Source organism: Mastomys coucha, unplaced genomic scaffold (assembly GCF_008632895.1).
Source record: "Mastomys coucha isolate ucsf_1 unplaced genomic scaffold, UCSF_Mcou_1 pScaffold7, whole genome shotgun sequence".
In the NCBI taxonomy this organism is placed as follows: Eukaryota; Metazoa; Chordata; class Mammalia; order Rodentia; family Muridae; genus Mastomys; species Mastomys coucha.
Window position 1 is genome coordinate 67,877,353 of NW_022196913.1, and position 15,424 is coordinate 67,892,776.

The 15,424-nt window shown below is 43.2% G+C and overlaps 1 protein-coding gene across 12 annotated transcripts in view; it reads left to right on the forward strand.

Annotated features, from left to right (window-relative positions):
* Nucleotides 1–15,424, forward strand: part of Aopep (aminopeptidase O (putative)) — a 322,390-nt gene that overhangs the window by 92,128 nt on the left and 214,838 nt on the right. For 10 of the 12 annotated variants that reach the window (XR_004114970.1, XM_031358313.1, XM_031358309.1 and 7 more), the window contains 2 exons: nt 2,190–2,349; nt 8,890–9,135. The exons of 1 other annotated variant lie outside the window; for it this stretch is intronic. Coding sequence is in view for 10 of the 11 variants with exons in the window: in XM_031358313.1 (XP_031214173.1) it covers nt 2,190–2,349; nt 8,890–9,135 (406 nt within the window). In the remaining variant the exon portion in view is untranslated. The remainder of the gene's footprint in view (nt 1–2,189; nt 2,350–8,889; nt 9,136–15,424) is intronic. One more of the 12 variants, XM_031358311.1, reaches the window with a different exon arrangement.

Sequence of the window (15,424 nt, forward strand, 5' to 3'; positions counted from 1 at the left end):
TTGAAGCATATTTCTGTGGTTTAGTAGCTTCCACAGAATATGGGTATGTAAGAGGTAGATGTTTTTAAGCACTGTGTATCTGAAAATGTAGAATCTCGTCTTTATTCTCCTGTTTCAGTTTCACACTACTCTTGATATGACTGTCTTATTCTGTGTCTCAGGTATTTTGTGTCTTTTCTGTCTAGAGTCTCATGTTCCCTTTTTGGGGCAATACCCTGACTTGTAAGCTGACAGTCCTCTCCTGCTTTCTCTGCCATGTCTTGGAGGAATCCTCTTGCATGGGTGTTGGACCTGTCAACTGCACTTTCCTTTTCCCTTATTTTTGTTGTTTTGTTTTGTTTTGGCTTGGTTTGATTTGACATTTTGCTCGACCCTCTGGGAGATATTTTCACCTCAGTATCTTCTCTCATCCCTTTATTGGGTCTTTCTTTTTCCCATCAAGCTTCTTTACCAATGATGTGCTTCCAAACACGTTCTCTGAATTCTGAGGGTTTTTTGTCTGGTGGCGTTAACATCTGGAGTGTGCTCACTGTCCTCCAGGTGTATTTTGTACTTACCTTTATCCTCTCAGACTTGAACCCTAGGCTTTCTGCAAGTGCCTCGAAGCTCCTTGGTTTGTTAAGATTTGGAAAGAAAAGCTTAAAAACCAGACTGGCAGTTCAGAGCGCGCACATGCGCCAGCCTCACCACAGCTGATCACAGGTCTCCAGTTTCCACGTCATCAGGCCTCTGCTCTTGAAGCCTCTCTATGACTGCTCTTTTGCCGATCCCAAAGTTCTTATGTAGCCCAGGCTGGTCTGAATTCAGTATGTAGCCTAGGACGAGCTTGAATCTTTGATCTCTGTGCCTCTATCTCTCGAGAGCAGAGATTACAGGTGTATGTATATAAGGCAAGTATTCTTAACAACTGTTTTACATCCCTAAACCCTAAGGTTTAGATTTTTTTCTAAAGCAAAACTCTAGTTATCCATAGTAAATTGTGAAAAGAATATGGTAGGTCATGACTAACTCTATATCCCTTAGATTTAGACCTGAGCTTTTTTCTTTTTCTTTTTTCTTTTTAAGTCAAAGCATTTCAAAACACAATTGTGTAAGGAGCTGGAAAGATGGCTCAGTGGCTAAGAGCACTTGCTGCTCTTGCAGAGAACCTGAGTTTTATTCCTAGCACCCACATGGTGGCTCACACATCTGTAACTGCAGTTTCAAGGGATTTGACACCATCTTCTGACCTCTGGTGGCACTAGGCACACACACACACACACACATACCCTGAGATGAAGTCTTATGTATTTTCAAACTTGCTAAGCTTTCCATATAGCCAAGGGTTACTCACTACCATACCTGACTCTATGATCTATCAATTTATAGCAGATGCTTAGATAAGAATGTCATGCTAAATTAGAAGATATGTTCAGATTTTGGAAACAGGAAGTTTACTTCCCCATTTTTTTAAGTAATAGAGACCTAAGATTATAAGTTATCAATCACTTATTTGGGAAAATCCTTCTCTAACGTCTGTACCAAGTAGAGAATACACTTTGAGCTGAGGTGGGAATCCTTGGTACCAAGAACTCCCTACTTTTGTTTTGCATAAGCTCAGGGAGGAGAGGGTGATCAACTAAATAGAAGGATGAGGGGAAGACACACATTTCCACGGCTAATTGGTTGTAAAGTCAGGACCAAAACCTCACCACTTCCTTTCCATAATTTCATGCTTTCCTACTGAATCCATCTTAGAATGACTTTAATTAAATTTAAAAAAATAGTTAGATTATAGGGCACAAATGATCGTCCCTCATTTATTTATTTTTCATCAAATATCAGCTGTGTTTTCTTTTTCATGCCAGGCATAGAGAAAAAGAAGGCGTGTTCTTGTATCTGTGGCAGCCCAGGGCCAGGGCCCTTCAGTGTCTGCGGCTAAGTGGCCACTTCAGACCACCCTGTACAGTTAGCCTTGCTGATGGCTTCAATCTGATCTCTAGAAGAGACCCAGAACTCCTTGGCTGCCTTCAAACTAGCATCTCTCTTGTACTTTCCCTGGGACCTGAAGTCATGCCCTTTCAGGTGGCATGACTGTGTCCAATATGAGGCATTGCCAGTTTGTCCTGCAGGCTCTGTGAGAGAAGAACTAGAATTGAGTAGGATCCAGAGCCACACAGCGCCTCCTGACAATTGCTTTCTGTTTACAGGACACATGAGCTGGCATTACTATGTGACCATGCCAATGCCGGCCTCTACCTTCGCAATTGCAGTGGGGTGTTGGATAGAGATGAAGCCCAAGACGTCCCTGTCAGATGATCTGATGGCTGAGCACGAGCTCCCCCTCCCACCATCAGAGGCTGACTTCAGGTTTGTGTTTGGGAATTTGCTGACTTCACTCTTAAGTCTATGAGTCATTTCTGCTGAGAACCTGGGCCAGTTTGGATCTCATCAAAGCAAGGAAAGGCCTACTGGGGAAAAGAGGGTTGGGAGGCAGAAATATGGGCTCATGAGGAGAGAGAAGAAAACAGGTGGATGGAAATCTTCTGTGATGCCAGAGAAACATTTCTGCATGCTTGCTTAAAGTAAAAAGCTTCAGATTGAACCATCTGCCTCCTACCCTTTAGAAGTTGGTTATAGTGTCTAGTCAAAAATGACTTAATGAAGCAAAGGTGCACATTCAAAGGAAGAGTGCAGTAAAAGATTCCTCCATTTGACCCGAGGAGGGCACTAAGTGTTTTAGTGCAGTGATAGCTGTTGGTAGCATGTTGTGGGGGCAACCTCTTCAGTTGTATTCTGTGGCCTCAGGGAGCACAGGCTACAAGAAAACTCACATAGTTGTTGGCTTAAGGGATTCCTGCTGAGTCAAGGCCTGTTAACTTTTTTCTCTGCTTTTTTCTTTCTTTCCTTCTTTCTTTCTTTCTTTCTTTTTTTTTGAGAGGAAATCAGCATTAGGTCTTCAGACATTAGTATAGGCTATCACATAAAGGCAATCCAGGAGAATGATCCAGATATTTATTTGATCTTTGAAATAAGACTGAGTGACAGGGCTTTGTTGGTAGCGTCCTTACTTAGCAGGCATGAAGCCCTGGATTCCATCCCCAGCAGCACATAAACAGCTGCGATGGCCTGTACTTGTAAGCCTACACTTAGGCAGCGGAGACAGAGAGGCAAGAGGTTAAAGTCAGTTCTGGGATACATGACAAATTCAAGGCCAGCCCTCTGTGAGACCCTGTCTCAAACAGAACAGAAAAAGAAATTAACTAAGTTAATGTTCTGTACTTGTCTTTCTTTGCTATGTTGCTTGTATTCTCACCACAGTGGCTATGGCAGTGTCCTCGGGAACTGACCCCGTGTGGCTTCTTCTCTGACAGGCATACTCCTGCCTATATTATGCTTTCTTGGCAGCATAAAGCTACTTTCTACTTTTTTTTCTCAATAATATGTCATGTTTGGAGTATCTTTCCTAACGGTTTTACTTTATATAGTTCCAGAAAGATTATTAGCTTTTACTTGTATCCTCGAAAGGGAAGCGGGGAATTGTGGGTAGGAGTGACACACACTGCTTTCATGTGGGAATATTTAACTGTAAGTGAGACTCTCTAGTATTCACCTTCCCTTGCTCTGGATCCACACAGTAGGCTTCATTTTGTAATTGTAAATGGCCCCGATTTCTGAATTAAGAAGACAGGCTCCCTAAAGATTAACTTTGACTTGGTTTGAGCAAGAAATGTTCCTTCTTGTGGTAGAGCACTGATGTGCTGCAGAGTTTGTGACTGTTGTGTGTCCTAGCTGATCCTGAACCCACACAGAGGCCACCAGCTGTCTGCAGGAAGTGTCGGGGGTCATTAAGACCTGAGGAGAGACCAGGGAGATGTGTCCTGAACCCACACAGAAGCCACCAGCTGTTTGCAGGAAGTGTCGGGGGTCATTAAGACCTGAGGAGAGACCAGGGAGATGTGTTTGCTCTGTTGCTTTTGGTTATAAATGAGGATAAAGAGGCTCAGACAATAATTTATTTATTTTCCTACCTACTGAGGAACACAACCTGTATTTATTTATACTAGGTCTAATCTCTGGAGAGGTGACTTAGAATCTTTCCTAAAGATTTAAAACCTGAAAATAAGAACTGAGCACTTTCAGAAAGCATCGTGGAGCCATCTTCTTACTTGGAGTCACCACCATGACCAAGCTATTGAAACTAACTGGAGAGTATCCTTAGAAACACAGAAGTTGAGGAACTAGGAGGCGGCTCAGTGTCAGAGGAACTAGGAGGGTGCTGTCAATCCTGAGAGCCTGAGTTCATTCCTCAGAACCCACATATTAGAGGAAGAGCACCAGGTCAAAAGTTATTCTCTGACCTCTGTGTGTACCCTTTATTCTCTCTCTCTCTTTCTCTCCCGCCCCCTCTCACAGACACACACACACACACACACACACTATAATTTTTGAAAAAGAAAGACAACACGGGGACCCTTGAATCTATGCCATAGGATGCTATCCTATGGCAGCTTGGCAAAGCCACACTTTTTTTTTTTTTCTTGGTACAATGAAGACTTTGTTTGTGGGTTTTTAATGATGAAGAAGTTCACCTACTGTCTTAGGGCTCATTGATCATTAGGAGGTGAAGAGCAAGCGATTAGGTAGGGTTAGGCCCTCCTGCTCAGAATAATTGGAATCCCCTCTCATTTGTCTCTGCCATTGTGAACAGAAGAGAACATCAGCAGGTGAGCTGGGGGAGCTGAGGAAGAGGAAGCTGAGAAGGTTCCGTTGTGTCCTAGGGAAGGTGAACCCTGTTCTTCTGCTGCCTTTGTGTGCTAGGAATGAGGGGAAGAGCATACAGAAGGAAATGATGGCAAAGATTAGGTCATATACAAATTCAACTGAGAGTACACAGGTGTCAGGTTTCCTAATTCTTCCACGTCCATTACCAAACAGGTCAACTGCTGCACTTGTTAACAGAGGCCAGACAGCATACCCCAAAGAGCCTTCTTGATTAAGGGGGTCCAAAAAGGCCAGCCAATTGGGAGCTAGGGGAGGTCACATATCCCACTCCAGGAAATGTGTTGTCTTGTGCAAAGATGTGGAGGGGTAGTGTTGCACAATGCCCTCTTCACACTCTTTTCCGTGACTCACAGTGCACACTTTCTTTTTGATTGTTATCTGCATGGTTGTCCATCAGAAATGTACAACTGATAAAGCAATAACTTAGAGTTCTCAATACTGCCATGCCATCACATCTCATATGACCATCTCTAGTAGTCAAAGTGGTTCTGTTTATCCACCACATCCCTGGCTCCATGGGCTAAGCAACTCTGTTTTGCCATCACACCAGTGTTGGTGTTTCTGGGCGTACTCACATCTGGTGATGCCCACCTTGCTAGACTTTCTTCCCACCAATCTCATTCATGTCAACCTCATGTTTACAGAACCTTTACATACCATGACTTTTACTTGCCTGAGTGTTCATCTAGTTTCCAGAATTTAGCCAAAGGGTTGGTCACTGAATTTTTGATCACCATTCAGATGAGCTAAATTAGCAGGAGCAAAGAACTCTTCCAGTCCACTTGGGGTGATCATTTAGTAAATACACAGACTAAAGACATTGGATAAACAGTCCAATATGCATTCATTTTATTTGGTTTTAGCCACAGAAGAGTCTTGTGTGAAGTCTCTCAGGCCTTCATTTGGGGTCATTTAGCTTATGCTTGGCATGAAAGCTTGGCTATCCTTCAGTAGAACTTAATGAAACTGAAAGCATTGAAAAACTGGCACCATGTTAAAGACATTGAGATGACTCATTCTACAGAAAGGAAGACTTGGGGTTGGGAAACTCTGTCTTGAGAGTAGTAAAACCTGAGGGAAGCCACTATGAATGGAAGAGAAAGAATGTCCAGTTGCCACTGGGTCTGTGCTAACTGTTGATTCCACAAGCCCTGGATCCCCTTAGCTGCTGCATGAGTGAGGCCTTGAAGTGAATGGGCACAGAGTCATCTTTGGCATGTAGAAACCTTAGGAAGCATTTTCATATGTGATTGACATCTGCTGAGGCCTACTGGAGTACTATGTACACACCTAATTAAAAGTATTCTGTCATGCCACAGAGTTCTCTCCTATCCTTCCCAATCTATCCTCCTCTCTTACAGTCAAGAGCCTCATTGACGTAATTTGCCCATAGCTTGATTGCTTTTAAGTCCTAAGTTTTATGGAAAATGGGATTAAGTTATGCATCTAACAGTAATCACCCTCATTAGTCTGGTGAGTGTTCATATAGGCCTGGAAAGAAAATGATTCATCTTTTCCCTTGAACAAACAGGCTTGTTTGGTGTACCATTGCCGCCTTCACTCTGTTCCCTAACCTCCAGTTTCCCTCCATGGGAATCAGCAGTTCTTAGACAGCACGCCTCCTGCACCGCGGCATCCTGATGTTTAGACCTTAAACTTATTACCTAGCTGTTCCCAGACAGTAACATGCTTTAGGTAACATGCTTTGAAGGCCCCCTCTTTTTTTCCAGGTTTAATCTGGCCTAGAACTGACATAGTCCAGGCTAGTGTCAAATCTTGCCCTAGCCTCCAGAGTGCTGGAGTTCTAGACATACTGGTCCATGTTGTTGTCACACTTGGCTTCTGAAGCCTTTGGGTATGACGTTTGAGACATGGATAGTCTCATGGAGTCCAAACTTAACCTTGAACTCCTGATTCTTCTGTCTCCACCTTTCAAGTGCTGGGGTTACAGGTGCACGAGCATGGACCATGGACACACGGTCAGCCGTAGCTTGTAAAAGCTTTTCAGTAGAGAGTGTGTGAGCTTAAATTACCACAGGACATTGTTTTTCTGTGTAAAAGCATTTTTAAAGCCCCACAGAGGCTCAGTAGGTTGGCTCTCTTTGCTCCTCATCTTTAGGTGGATGCTGTAGCCTTTTTAGTTGGATCTTTGCTCCTCATCTTTAGGTGGATGCTGTAGCCTTTTTAGTTGCATGCTTCCAAGCAGACACTTTTGCTTGCTTTCTCGTAAGGTGATGTTAGGATCCCAGAATTCTGGCTTGAGTTCAGTGTTAGTAACTCTATTCTTGCAGTCACTTTATCCTGATAGTTTTATGGGTCTCTAGTCTTTCTACCCACCCCCAACCACAACCAGACAGACTTCGCTGGGGCTGGTCATTCTTGAAGTGTGATGGTGGAAGGCGAGGCTTGTGTACATAGCTGTGTGGATCTCCTGATCACCGGCCTTGGGTGTCTGGAAGATACTCCATAAACCTAAAGAAGAATTATTGTTGCAACCTGCCCAAATTGAGGCAGGCAAGCACTTAGAGATTCTTCAGTATCTGTGGTGAATCACAGCGGCACCCACAGCTAGAATTATAATCTACAATGTAAGGTTACAGGGTTTTTCCATTGTGTCTGAATAGAGGGCATGTTAGCAGATGAAAAAATAGAATTCTCTTTGATGTTGGTTTCTTTAGATATGTAAGTTCTCTCAAAGCCTGTGAGTCAGGCCCTAGAAGTTTTCTTTCAATTCCTTCTTTGCCTTTCAGGGCTAGCTCCATGTCAGATGGGTTAGCTGGTCTCTGCTCTGCTTCCTTAGAAGGTTGATTTCATTAAATTTATACTGAAGGTGCATTAGAAAGGGACTGGAGACATAGCTCAGTTGGTAGAGTACTTGCCTATCGTGGAGGAAGCGCTGGGTTCAATTCCCGGCACTGTGTAAACCAGGCCAGTAATCCCAGTACACAGGAGGGAGAGACAAGGCCATGTTCTACATGGTGAGTTTAAGGCCAGCCTGGAATGCGTGTGACCCTTCTCCAAAGCCCAAAAGTGAATTGAAAAAGTGCTTTCAGAAGTGTCAGCCTCTGGCAAGTTTTGTGAAGAATACTTAGATTAGTTTTTGATAAGCTAGTTTGTGATATATTTTTTTTGAATGCTACTTGTGATTTTTTTTTTTTTGAACACTATACCTATAACTGTCGTTGGTTCGTTGTCCTACCTCAGCCCAGGTCATTTACTCTAGGATTTTCCAGAATGGAATCTTTAATTTGCCTATAGTCAGGTACACAGCGGCTCATACCTGTAACCCCAGTACTTGAGAGATAGATGCAGATGAATCAGAAGTTGAAGGGGAGCCTCAGCTATATCCTGAGTTCAAAGCTACCTGGGCTCCATGAGATAGATCCCGATGAAGTCAATAAATAAAATAGCTATTGCATCTCTCCCTCTCTAAGAACTGTCAGTTTCTTAAACAGTTTCTCTATAATAATATTTTTTTTTAAAGATTTATTTCTTATTATATGTAAGTACACTGTTGCTGTCTTCAGATACCTCAGAAGAGGGCATCAGATCTCATTACGGATGGTTGTGAGCCACCATGTGGTTGTTGGGATTTGAACTCAGGACCTACAGAAGAACAGTCGGTGTTCTTACCCGCTGAGCCATCTCACCAGTCCCTCTATGATGATATTTGAGATCACATTACTGAAGGTAGAATTTGCTGTAATTTGGGTGGAAGGTTGTTTGATTGTTTCAAATCTTGCCCACCCCTAGCCCCCCACATAGTTCTAAAATAAGACCTTTACTTTCATTATCTTAGAATGAAGTCACTCAGTCACTTCATGCACATCAATAAATATTTGACCTATAATTTTCACTGCTGTCCAAAAGCAGACAAGCCAGTAACTGAAATAAACCACCTCTTTTTTCTTTTTTCTTTTTTCTTTTTTTCAAGACAGGGTTTCTCTGTGTAGCCCTGGCTGTTCTGGAACTCACTCTGTAGACCAGGCTGGCCTTTAACTCAGAAATCTGCCTGCCTCTGCCTCCCAAGTGCTGGGATTAAAGGCGTGTGCTACCACCGCCTGGCCATGAACCACCTTTTCTAAAATCCCTGTTTGAACCACTGTCTTCTTTTGTGTTGCCCAGGTATGATAACACCTGCAGTCATATGGACTACCCTTGCCGGTTCCAGAGTAGGTCGGCTGCTGCCCAGAACATCATTCCTTACCGAGTGTTTGCCCCAGTGTGCCTTGAGGGTGCCTGCCAAGAGGCCCTGCTGTGGCTGATCCCTCCTTGCCTCTCAGCTGCACACGCTGTCCTAGGAACACACCCTTTCTCCCGGCTGGACATCCTCATTGTCCCCACCAGCTTTCCAAGTCTGGGGATGGCCAGGTATGTTGTTCAGCATGGCATGTGGAACATGCTTCAGAAGTCCAGGAAATAATTGGAGAATGTTTTTCTTAAACTCTGTCAGCAGTTTCATTTGCTTTGGATAGAGAGAGGGGTTCCTTTTTCCCTCCTGGATATCCTACTGCTTGCTTCAGGGGATAGTTTTCATGATTGCTCAGTTGTTAGCTTGGGTGATGAGAACTTACTGCTAATGAGTCCAAGGTCATGGCGTCAGGCTCTGAGCACAGTAACAAGACCTGGTCCCAGGGCCACAGCTGGTCACCTAATCCTGACCAGCTGCCTCATCCATTCTCACCATTGGTCACAAAGCTACAACTTGAGAGCTCCATGTCAGAGCATGAATCCATCCACACTGCTGGAAAAACAGCTAAAAGCAGATGGCTTACCATGGGGGAGGGATATAATGACTTGTTCCTATCTTTAATATAGTAAGTGAATTATTTTTACTGTGCCTTCATCTGATTCTGACAAAAAGTAGAAACTTGCTAGCTGACCCTTTGCTCTGTTAATTACAACCATTCCCATCAGCCCCCCTGTCTGTTCACACAGTGTTGGGAGAGCAGCTCTGTCCCACAGAGGAAAGATGGTGCGTGAACCTTGACTATGCTTCTGTCTGAAAATCCTAATCACTAACAGGGCTGTGCTTGACTAGGGTGGGAAAACAAGCTCATCTGACATGTGGCTTTAAGTTTTTCCCTATTAGTCAAGGAAATTCTTGCTGCCAATTAATTTCCATGCTTTTGAACAGCTGTCATTTGTGGTGTTTTCCCCAAAACACTGCACACATTCTTGGTAAAACCCTTGAGTAGAAAAGAACTGTCCAGAACATTTGCTTTTGATCTTTACTACACACACACACACACACACACACACACACACACACACACACACGTATACACACTGTACACACACTGTGCACACACACACATACATATACCCCACACCACATTTTTAAAGGGATATCTGCTATAATCCTTGAGGAGGTCTCAGAAAATTGTTTAGACTGATTTTTATCCTATATTTATAAAGATAATGGGAATGTAAAAGCTAGGATAATTATATATATGTGGTTGCATGCATCATATAATTGTCTTGATGTCTATATATAGTTTGTCTTAACAAGGAGACTTCCTTGGTTCCTTTGAAGAGTCCCCTGGGCTTAATTTAAGCACTTATTGGTGAAGGAAGGGTTGTTCATCAAATGCTTCTCATTTGTATACAGGTTTGAGGGGTCATATTTCGGAGTTTTTAGCACTTCATGAGCATTGTTTTTCAGGACATATTTGCTAACAATGCCGTGTTCCAGCCTGGGGGAACCAAAGCAAAGTATTTTTCATGCATAGAACTTCTTGATAGCTCCTTCTTGAGACACAGTCTGCCAGGAGTAGAATGTGCTGTGCTAACCTTCAGACCATTCTGTAAGCTTTTCCTTCCAAAGTCTGCATGCCCAAGCAGGCACATGGTAAGATTTTTGCTTTTTGAGATCTTTAACATGAGTTAAATACCCTTTTTTTCTTTTTTCTTTTCTTTTTTTTTTTTAAGATTTATTTATTATTATATGTAAGTACACTGTAGCTGTCTTCAGACACACCAGAAGAGGTGTCAGATCTCATTACAGGTGGTTGTGAGCCACCATGTGGTTGCTGGGGTTTGAACTCAGGACCTTCGGAAGAGTAGTCAGCACTCTTAACCACTGAGCCATCTCGCCAGCCCCTTTTTTGGTTTTTCGAAATAGGGTTTTTCTGGATCACCCTGGCTGTCCTGGAACTCACTCTGTAGACCATGCTGGCCTCAAACTCAGAAATCCACCTGCCTCTGCCTCCCAAGTGCTGGGATTAAAGGTGTGCACCACCACCGCCCAGCTGATTTAAATATTCTTAATGCTGTATTTTTAAAATAATAAGCCTAAGTACCTGAAGGCCCAAGGGTGCTGTGCACAAATGTCAAAACAGGGGTGGTGGCGACAACTTAGCAACCATGAAAGTACTGTTAGGATTCAGAACTGGAGAACTGTACAGAATTCTCAAATAGCTCCTCCACCCTGATCCTTCCTTTCCTTATTAGCCAGGAAATAGCCAGTTCTGGTTAAGTTGTTCCCTGTACTTTGCTGCTGTTCTTTGCAGTTGAACTGTGGAGGGTGGTTGTGGTGGTGTGTACTCCTAGCTGGGGTGCAGAACTGGGGTGGGCTTTTGTTTTTTCAAACTCTGACTTAAATTGATTCCACTTGTTGAACTTGACCCTATAGATCCCTACACCTTGAGCCACATGTGTAGCTGAGCACCTGGATGACTCAAGCAGCTCCTGGGGCCCCATGCTCAAGGCTTTGCTAAAGCAAAGATGGCAGGCATGAGGTCAACTCTGTGCCCCACACAGGGATAAGGAGACTCTCAAATCCAAGAGGTATCATCATGAGAAACCAAAATTCACCATGTCCTGATCATTATATTGTGCTGGAGAATCAAAGGAATTCTTGGTAAATTAACTGACTCTTTCCTGAGTCCCTGTTTTATAAACATGTAGCAGGATCATAAATTCCATAGCTCTGGGCTTCTTTAGCAATTACATTTTAATTATAATGAGTACCATTTTAGTATTCCACTTTGGCAAATGACATTCAGCATCTCCATGTGAACAAAAACAGGCAAATCATTAACTGTGTTAAAGGATTTAAAAAATGTTTGGACAATACACAATGTTTTAAACATTATTTATTATAGCTTGAATGAGAATCCTTAAAACTCTCTTTTTGGATTCTGCTTTTAAGCCAAATAGGTGACTCCAGTGAATTGAGGAAAACACATTTTTACAACTTGAAAGGTTCATAATCTTACCCCAGCGCTTGCCTTGCTCACTGTTCTTCACTCTTGTCTGACTACCAGCTTGCATTTGGTCTTCCATGGCCCACCCCATCTCATCTTTTGCTCATTTGAGATATGTGGACTTTCTGGGTTTGTTTCATTTCATTTCTGCCTCTGAACATGGCATCTGCATGTTTTGGAGTAGTATGATGCATTCATAAAGATATGAGTACATTTTTAGTAAGCTTCTCATATACAGAAAGCTGTCTTGCTGTGGAGATAATATTCTGCCGTTTTCATTATAACCTCATGTATTCTCATGTCTCAAGTTAGATGGAACAGCCAACCTGCCTTCCTTTCACTGAGAAATAAATGCAAAGGATGCTCTTTGTCACACTCCATACCTTGCTATAGTGCCAGCAATGTCAGTGGAATGATGGCCTGGAACTAGATTTATGAACATTGTTTAAGATGAATACCCTAGTCTTACCTCTCTACATGATTATTTTGCTATTTGTCTCTCATCAGATCACAATTATGTCCTGGTCTTATCTATTTTTATCTTTCATAGTTCAGTTATATTTCACAAGGCAGAATTAGGCTGGCAAGACTACCTTGCTGATATCCGGGTACCCCAACCCCCACTCTATATTTGAATTTTAAGAATCCTGCAAATTATCTTAGTGCCAGGGCTTTGTTTCATGCCATCCAAAGCCATGTGGCTCTGCATTTCAACTTCTCTGTCCACATGTTAGTCTTGCCTCTATCCAACTGGGGAAAGTAGAGGTAGCGTGGCTGGCTGAAGTGGCCGGCAGACTCTGACCTCCTATCTACTGGCTCCACATCAGGTTATGTGCCTGCTCAGTCTCTCTGTGTTTCTGTCAAGCATGTTGTCTGTATGCAGCACTTAAACTGCGGGACCTGCAAGGGCAAGTGTGGTTGATGAGATCTTCATTCCTGTCTGGGAGAAAAACAGAATATACAAAAGTGAAGATGTGTGCTCTGCAGAAAGTAAAACCAAGGACACTGGAGGGTAGGGAGGGTGGCTTTGTTAGGGTGGGCTCAGGTCAGCCATGTGAGGATAAGCACAGGCACTGAGGTATGGGACAGCCACAGTGACCAGCTTTGTCCTGGGATCATGGGTGCTGTACTACTGTCTCATGACCTGCTAGCTAGAGCCCCAGGGCTTAGCAACTGCTGTTCCTGAGCAGCATCTCCACTGAGCTAGCACAGCACCTGAGCCCTAGACTGGACCCTGCCCCCATGCCAAGGAATAAAGATAACCCAAGCCACATTGTCTTTACCTGCTGGCTGGTGCAGGATTCCTTGCTCACACAGTAGGGTGCAGGGAGGGGAGCTGGGTGTAAATGTTTGCTTGTCTAAGTTTTTAAGGATGTTTTTTCTTATTGAACAATAATAATGTTGACAAAGAGTTTAGAGAAATAATTACTCAAATATTCTCAATGTTCTTGGTGGAGAAATACCATAAAGCCCCTTATTAACACGATTCGTTTGGGTTGTGCAATGGAAGCTGTCTGTGTCTTATCCCAGCTCCTAACTGCATGGAGTTTCCCAAGTACCTCAACTACAAACAGCTCTGCACACACTTGCCCAGGAGGGACAGGAGCCAGGTTGCCCCACCCCTCTCCCTGGAGTTAGACAGGGTGTTGTCTTGTTTGTTCTTATCTCCCAGCCAAGTCGTAATAGAATAAGCAAAGCACTACAGGCCGCTACAAAGGCCCTGTTGTTTTCAGCCTCTGACTGAGCTCCTTTCTGCCGGAGAGGAAGCCGTCATAAGTTTCTGTCATTATCTTAAGTGGTAAGGTTTCACTGACTTTGGGAGTCTTTCTTCAATTGTTTTTTTGCTAACTTACACTTGAGTCTTTAATTCCCTAAGGCCCCTCCTTTAAATGCCAAGGGTTGTGCACACAGTGGTTCTTTCCTAAGGAACAGGCCCCAAGACAAGTCGGTGCGTGTTCATTCCCCTCTCTGCCCACCCTTAACTAACTCTTCAGCTTTCTCTCACAAGCTCCATATTTGGCGTTTGCATATATGTTTTGTTTTGAGCCTGCATTGTTTCTCAGATTTTAAATACAATCTTAAATGTTTTCATAGGTTGTTTCTTTAAAAACCCGAACATTTGAATGAGCACTCCGGTCCCTTTTGCACAGGTGGATGAAGTGACAAGCAGCGTACACCTTCCTTTTCTGCCCCTATAAAAACTGCTCGCTGAGCAGTGGCCCTCTGAGGGCGGCCCGCTGGTGGGGTGCCCCCTCGGCAGCTTTCTTGCAATGCGTTCTTCACTTTCTTGCCGATTTCTGGATCCACGAGGGACTTACCTGACTTTGCTTCTCTTCTTACAAGGGGGCCGGCTCCTAACTTGTTTTGCTCTTCATTTCTCTTTCCTAAAGCAGTAACTGTTATCCGTAAAGGGCTGGGTTTGTGGGGCTTGGAAAGCCCTGGCTACAATGGTTTTGCTGATCATGAACATGGTGACCTTGGCTTTTCCACTCATAAGCCTTCTCTGCAAGAGAGTTTTATATTAAAATTGTAAATGTTAGTACAAGGCCAAATGTTTACTGATGAGTAGTAAAGAAATATATCTTAGCATTTTCAGTATATCATTTGTTAAAGGCTAATATGCACATTAGTGAGAGGGATATGCTTATGTGTTTTTACATGAACAGTTAAATCCTAGTTGAATATTTGACACTGCAGAATATGATACATCTTCAGTGTTTTTCAAAATTGATTGATATTTTGACTTTAAAATCCTCAATATTCAGAAGGCTGTTTCAAACAAATATGGTAGAAGTATTTTATAGCCAGCTTAAAAAAAAATCATTAGAAATTCTGCCCTAATTCCAATCGTCCAATTTATTTTATGATTTTTTTTAATGAAACTCAAATCAGCAACTTAAGCATTCCTAAAGCCAAACATTTTAACACAAAACAATCAATCCGGAGATACACTGATCTCACACTTGCATGCTGAGGCATGATGGTAGGAAAATATAAGTCCTTGCTTCCTGTGATTAAATCTTTGTTTCCATGAAAGCAGAAAACCTTGTGCGCACAGTGAAAACCCCATGGCGGTAACATTCAGCAGCTGCAAGGCTGTGACAAGGCTTTGGAGCGTCAAGGAGAAGTGGAAAGGGTTGTGTGTGCTATGAACACACAACGATGCAATGGCGGCAACTGCTGCCAGAAACACATTCAGTTCAGCATGTATTGGATTGGAACTATGCTGGTTATAGGCTCAGCAACATTTCACTGGGGCCAAACTTTTGGGCCCCTGCCCCCCACTCAGTGACAGTGTTCAGGCATCCGCTCCGCGCACAGTTTAAGAAACGGTGGTCTTGACAGTAATCAGTTCGCATTAAGTTGTGCAGGGACCGAGAGTTTGCAGCTCCAACACTGGTGAGACTTGTCTAACTGTCTGGGGTTCGGGTATTGTTCTGAGGGAAGGTGAT